Consider the following 7,037-nt stretch of genomic DNA (forward strand, 5'->3'; position numbering starts at 1 on the left):
TCTCACAAGGACTATAAGGTGACTTGTATGTGTTTTAGTGCACATTAGGTACAAGTGAGATGTTAGGAAGATGAACAAAACTCAAGATGTTGATTTAGTGCATTCTTTTGAGTTTTAGGTTCATCAAAACACATAGTTATGTGTTTTCCCATCATTGGGAAAGCTAATGTACAAGTCATGTGCATTAAGCCCAAGGAATGTGATGGGATATTGGTTTTGAAAATTATTTTAAAATGCTTTTGGAAAACCTTGGTGAAGGCTAGCTTTTGACAGTAATCACCATTGAATAGTTAGACACAAACTTGAAGAAAACGCTAAAGTTTTTAGCAAATTTTCAAGCATGTGTCAATCTTTGAAAATATGATGTATTTTCATAGAAAACTATTTTTCCATGATAAAGTATGCCCTAAATAATGTCTACACGGAATTTCATGATTTTTGGATTTTTTGTAGAATTTTCTAGGGATTTCTGAAGTTGCCTGGATTTGAAATTCAGCAACTATCAGAGCTCCGATCGATCCATGAATCGATTGGAGTTCCTGAATCGATCAGTGGATCGATTCAGAAGGCAATTCTAGCAAGCAGAAGCTCGCTGGATCGATCAGCCGATCGATCTACACATCCTGAATCGATCAGTGGATCGATTCAGCAAGGTTCAATCGATTGGAACCCAACTCCAATCGATCCAAGTTGCCGATTTTGGCTAGGAAGGCCTGATTTCAGCATTTTGAACCTATGTTAGTCTAGGTAACCATTCCAAACCCCTCAAAATACATTTGTATACATAAAAAGGGAGTTTTCATGTTGAAAACAAGGATGGATTAGTTATGGAAGACTATATTGAAGTTAGGTTGAGGTTTGTTTCAAAGTTTTGAATATTTGAACCTCACAACTTCAAAATTTGGGTTTCCTAAAGGTTTAGGGATTCCAACTCATTGTTGGTGCAATGACAGAAGTTACCACCATGTCTTTAGGGGGAGGGACTTTTTAAAGACATGAACACTATTTTTTTCATGAACCTTGGAAGGTGGTTAACCTTCTTTTCAGAAAATGCTCATGAATGAGCGTTTGAACTTGAAATGGGGAGTGGATATCCTCATTATTTCAAGTGGTATTTCAAATGGTTGAAAAATGCTCAAGGTTGGACATTTGTCTACTTTGAGGGAGAATGTAGGGAAAATGAAGGGTATGGGACCTTCATTATGATGTTGATCACGACCTTGAGAAACTCTTCAGGGGGAGAGTTTAAAAAGGGATAAAGGTTCAACGAGTGAAGTTGTAACCAATGATGAGTATCTCTTCAGGGGGAGAGATAGTGGTTGTTTGATGTGTGCCAATAGGGGGAGAATGTGTGGTTTAAGTTAGGCCTTCATTACCTATGGGGGAGGTCATAGGGGGAGAATGAAGGGAACCAACATTCATACTTTGGCATGAAGAGAGTTAAGGCTGTCGGATTAGCTTAACTCAGAGTAGTCCTAACTTAAAGGTATTGTCAAACATCAAAAAGGGGGAGATTGTTGGTGCAATATCCTTTAGGTCAAGGTTGACTGGTTTGACCAAGCTTGAGTCTTGGTCATAGTTTCGATGTTTGACAATACATGTAGACACATGGACAATGCAGGTGCAGTTGTTCATATGGGGAGATTCTGATCAGGGACTGATCAGTGTGAATGAAGAAGAGTCAAGTAGGTCAAAAGTGACTGGATACCTGACTGGGAAGTCCTAACTGGAAGGTTAGGCAGAGTGAAAGTCCTAGTGAGTGAAGCTAGGCAGAAGGAAATCCTGGTGAGTGAAGCCAGGTGAAAGTCCTAGTGAGTGAAACTAGGCAGATGGAAAGTCCTAGTGAGTGAAGCTAGGCAGAAGGAAATCCTGGTGAGTGAAGCCAGGTGGAAGTCCTAGTGAGTGAAGCTAGGCGGATGGAAAACCCTAGTGAGTGAAGCTAGGTGAAAGCCCTGGTGAGTGAAGCCAGGTAAGGGAAAATCCAGATGGATCAAGGATGATCGGACATCTGGTGTTGGGAAGTCCAAGTAGGTCAAAGGATTGACTGGATACTTGGCACGAGGAAATCCAGATGGGTCAAGGTTGACCAGACATCTGGTGGAAGTCCAAACTGGTCAAGGGTGGCCGGATGCTTGCACGAAGAGAAAAGTCCAAGTGGGTCGAAAGGATTGACCACTTGGTGGGGAGTTCTGCAGGTCAAGGGTGACGGATGCTAGGAATGATATCACCAGGTCAAGGTTGACCGGATGTTGGTTTGAGAGGCTTGGGACTTGGTTTTGGGCAAAACCAAGAGCTGGATCGATCGATGGATCAATCCAGCCTTTCCGAGAAATAGAGCCTCAATCGATCGGTGGATCGATCGAGGTCCCAATCGTCGGCGAGATCGATTGGGGCCTTCTTGCCAGCGATAATACTGGATCGATCCGTGGATCGATCCGAACATTCCGAGCAGGCGCTGCGGATCGATCCGTGAATCGATCAAGCCTCCCGATTGGGAGTTTTCGAATCGATCGGGATCCGACCGTTGTAGCAGGCGGGCATCTCCTTCAGCATCTCTTCACCGATTCATTTCAGATCTCTCGCCAGCTCCTCCACAACGCTCTCAAAGCTCAGATCGCCAGTTCTTGAAGGATCTTGGAGGTTTTCCAAGTCAAGAGGCGGGTCAAAGCCAAGAAGAGAAGTTAGGGTTAGGGTTTTCTGTACTCATTGTAAGCTTTGTGCTTGTATTTTGTTTCCCTTTCCTTTCTTCTTGTACTGAGAGTCTTGTAGGGCTTCTCCGCCTTTGGTAGTTACCATAAAGGAGTGTTTCATAGTGGAGGTGTGTGTGTGTGCGTGGATCCTTGGACTAGTCACCTCTTGTGAGGTGGATACCAAGTAAAATCCCAAGTGTTAGCGTTGTATATTTTTGTTTCTTGTATTTCCGCTGCACATCTTCAAAGAAACAAGCAACGTCAACCACGAAGCACGCGACCAGCTATTCACCCCCCCTCTAGCTACTTTTCGGTCCCAACAGTACCAAGATGAAGATCTTAGACGGTTTGAAGTGCTCAAGCATAAATATCTTCGATCCGACCCTTTGAATGATAGGCTCACTGATCGAGCTCTTCGCCTCTTCAATTACGGTATTGATGGGACTCTCCAGCAGCTGAAGGACGATGGCTATCTCTCCCATGCTGACCAACAAAATCATAAATCGGGAGAAGCTCACCGAGTCACTACCAGATGATGTGCTTGACTATATTGAATAATCTCCTCTTTTGTTTCTCAGGTTGCCTTTTGTACTTGCTCGATTGTATAAAACTTTCTAAGTATCAATGAACGTGCTCCCGTTCAGTGGTTTCCTAGCTTCTCTTGTAAGCCATATTATTAAACATTCCAAGTGTTCTTCCATGCATCCCCACTCAACTCTATAAGACTATTCAATTTCCCATCTTACTGTCTTATAATACTTGCAGAAATATTCTAAGTGTGAATCCTTGTGCTCCTGTTCTTCCATGTAACTAATCAAGACGCTCGACTACCCATTTTGGCATAGGTCGAATGACCTCTTTTCCTTTCTAGCCACCGCTCGGTTGTTGTCATCGACTCTTAGGTTTATAGTCGCCGCTCGACTTTATTTGGCTTAGTCTCTCGAGTTTATATCCGTCGCTTGGCTTTTGATGTCGTCGACTCAAGAGTTTATAGTTGCCGCTCGACTGTTGATTTCGTTGTCTCTTGACTTTATAGCCTTCGCTCAGCTTTTGTTCTAGGGTTTATAGTCACCGCTCGACTATTGATCTGGGATTTATAGTCGTCACTCGACTGTTGATTTCATTGAATCTGGTGTTTAAAGTCGCCGCTCAACTATTGTTGGCGTAGACTCTCGGGTTTACAGCCATCATTTGGCTGTTGATTTCATTGTAAGGGTTTATAGTCGCCGCTCGACTATTGATCCGAGGTTTATAGTCGGCGCTCGACTGTTGATTTCGTCGACTCCAGGGTTTATAGTCATCGTTTGACTGTTGATTTGTGATTTATAGCCGCTGCTTGACTATTGCTCCCGAATTTATAGTCACAGCTCGACTGTTGTTGTGTAGACTCTCGAGTTTATAGTCGCCACTCGGCTATTGATTTTGTAGACTCTAGCGTTTATAGTGTCGCTCGACTATTGTTGGCATAGACTTTCAGGTTTATAGCTGCCACTTGACTATTGATTTTGTCGACTAAAGGGTTTATAGTCGCCACTCGACGGTTGATCTGGGGTTTATAGTCGCTGCTCGACTGTTGATTTCGTTGACTCCAGGATTTATAGTCATCCCTCGACTGGTGATTTCGTCGACTCAAGAGTTTATAGTTGTCGCTCAACTGTTGTTCTTTTCTTCAGTAATTTCGTATCAAGGGTTTATAGTCGCTGTCGACTTTTAACTTAGTCAATCAACGTAAGAGTCTGGGACACTTATGATTTTTATTTATTGTTCCCCTGCACTTACAGGATATATGTTTACACAAGTATATATAAATTTAGCCACGCACCTCTCACCCAACCCTATAAGGCTGGAGGTGGTTTGCGCTCCAGGGCTGCTCGAACTTTCTCTCATCTTCATCCTACAAATAATAAGCTCTCGATCAGAGCTTCTGAATAACTTTGTAGGATTCTCTCCACCGGGCTTCTAGCTTGGTGATGTCGTCGATCAGTTTCACTCTCTTCCATACAAAGTCATTGACTTGGAATAATCTTGGGATCATCCTCCGATTGTAGCTCTGCTTTATGCGCTGTCGATATGCCATCAATAGAACAACAGCCTTATCTCGCACTTCATCTATCAGGTCGAGTTCCATGAGCCTCTGATCGGCGTTCCCATCGTCATAAAGTTGCACCCCATTAGAATCTACTCCAACTTCCACCAGAACCACTGCCTCGCCCCTATACACCAGATGGAATGAGATGATGTCAGTCGCCTCTCTTGGTGTGGTACGATGAGTCCACAATACACTAGGGAGTTCATCGACCCAGTTGCCTCTAGCGTGGTCGAGCCGAGTCCGGAGTCCTTTGAGGATCTCCTTGTTGGTAACTTCTGCTTGGCTGTTACTCTATAGATAAGCCACTAAAGTGAAAGTCTATGCAATGTCATAGCCTTCACACCAATCCTTGAGCCTCCATCTTGCGAATTGCCTCTCAGCTTGTTTGAGACAAGCTGACGAGGGATGTCGAACCGACACAAGATATTTTTCCATATAAATTTGATAACCATATGCTCGGTTATCTTGGCTAGCGGCTTAGCCTCTATCCATTTTGAAAAATAATCTACTGGCACGAGTAGAAATCTTCGTTGACAGATCGCCATGGGAAACGGTCCGACGATATCCATTCTCCACTGGTTGAACGGACAGGACACCATGGATGCTTTCATCTCCTCGATGGGTCGGTGCAGGATGTTATGATACTTTTGGAATGACAAGCAAGTGGCCATCATTCGAGCGGCATTATCTTGCAATGTGGGCCAAAAGTACCCCGTCGGCAAGATCTTTCAAGCCAGTGATCTGCCGCCCGGATAACTACTGCAGGAGCCTTGATGAACCTCTTGTAAGATGTACTCAATGTTCTCTGATTCGACACACTTGAGTAATGACCTTGAGAAAACTCTTTTATATATCTGGTCTCCGATTAGAATGATCCTCCCAACCCTCTTTTTTAGTGAACGAGCTTCCTCCGGATCGATAGATGTGACACTAAATTTATCAATGGCGTCCTCTTGTCGCTCGGTAAAGGTATACCGCCACCCGGTCGATATGTGCCACCAGTGAGATATGTTTGACTGGCTTATCTATGATGATTGGAGATAATGTATTGGCTAACTTAGCCAACCTGTCCACAGCCTAATTGTCCGCCCGGAGAATCTTCTGTATAATCACTTCCTGGAAACTTATCTTTAATTTCTCGAAAGCTTCGACATACAGCTTGAGCAGGCCATTACTTATCTCGAACGTGCCCAATAGCTATTAAGTTGCTAGTTGAGAATTCGAGTGGATGAGGACTTTCGTGGCTCCTACATGCCGAGCTGCCTGTAGGCCCGCTATCAAGGCCTTATATTCTGCTTCATTATTTGTAGTCTGATAATCCAGTCGTACGGATACCTGCATCCCATCCTCCCGCAGCGATATTAGGAGGATGTCAATCCCGCTACATTGTCAAGTGGATGAACCATCTACATATATTTTCCAAATCGCATACGGCTTGGCACTCTGGATCTTAGTAACAAAATCAGCTAAGGTTTGGGCCTTGATCGTCGTCCGTGGTTGATACTGTATGTCAAACTCGCTCAACTAGGTGGTCCATTTGATCAGTCATCCGGATGCTTCTAGGTTAAAGAGAACTCTTCCCAGTTCGTTGTTGGTCATCACCATGATTGGATGTGAGAGAAAATACGGATGAAGCCTTCGACGGCGAGTACTAGAGAATAATTTAATTTTTTGAGACTGATGTAGCAGGATTTTACATCTTTTAATATATGACTTAGAAAATACACCAGCTGTTGCTTAGAGTCGTTTTGTTGCATCAGCGCCAAGCCAACCGCATACTTTGTGGATGACAGATAAATCCTGAACGGCTCGCTGGCATTGAGTTTTACCAATACATATAGGGAGGTAAGGTACTCCTTAAGCCCCTCCAGCACCTTGTGGTACTCCGCGTCCCATTGGGAATACCTTGAAGAATAGGTGACTCCAGTCGGATGATTTGGAGATGAATCTTGATAATGTGGTCATTTGTCCGGTTAGCCGTTGGGCCTCCTTTAAGTTGCGGGGTAGGGGTGTGTCCTGCAACGCCTTCACCTTGCTCGGATCTGCTCCAATCCCCCATTCGGTGATAATATTGCCAAGGAGGCAACCATTCTTTACTCCAAATAGACACTTGTTCGAACTCAGCTTGATTTGTATGCCCTCAAAGTTTAGCAAGTTTCTTCGATATCTGCATAAAGGTTAGTGGCTCGAAGGAATTTTATCAGGATGTCATCGACATATATCTCTATATTACAACCGATCTGCTTTCGAAACACCTT

At 43.9% G+C, this 7,037-nt stretch overlaps 1 protein-coding gene across 1 annotated transcript; it reads right to left on the reverse strand.

Moving 5' to 3' along the window:
- Nucleotides 1-4,605: 4,605 nt before the first annotated feature.
- On the reverse strand, nucleotides 4,606-5,140 carry LOC121986755. Its single transcript, XM_042540697.1, has 2 exons — nucleotides 5,123-5,140; nucleotides 4,606-5,070 (listed from the first exon to the last, which is right to left on the reverse strand). The coding sequence occupies exons 1-2, from the start codon at nucleotides 5,138-5,140 to the stop codon at nucleotides 4,606-4,608; spliced, it is 483 nt and encodes a 160-aa protein (XP_042396631.1).
- Between the last annotated feature and the right edge of the window lie 1,897 nt (nucleotides 5,141-7,037).

The sequence above is a fragment of the Zingiber officinale genome, chromosome 5B (assembly GCF_018446385.1).
Source record: "Zingiber officinale cultivar Zhangliang chromosome 5B, Zo_v1.1, whole genome shotgun sequence".
Classification (NCBI taxonomy): Eukaryota; Viridiplantae; Streptophyta; class Magnoliopsida; order Zingiberales; family Zingiberaceae; genus Zingiber; species Zingiber officinale.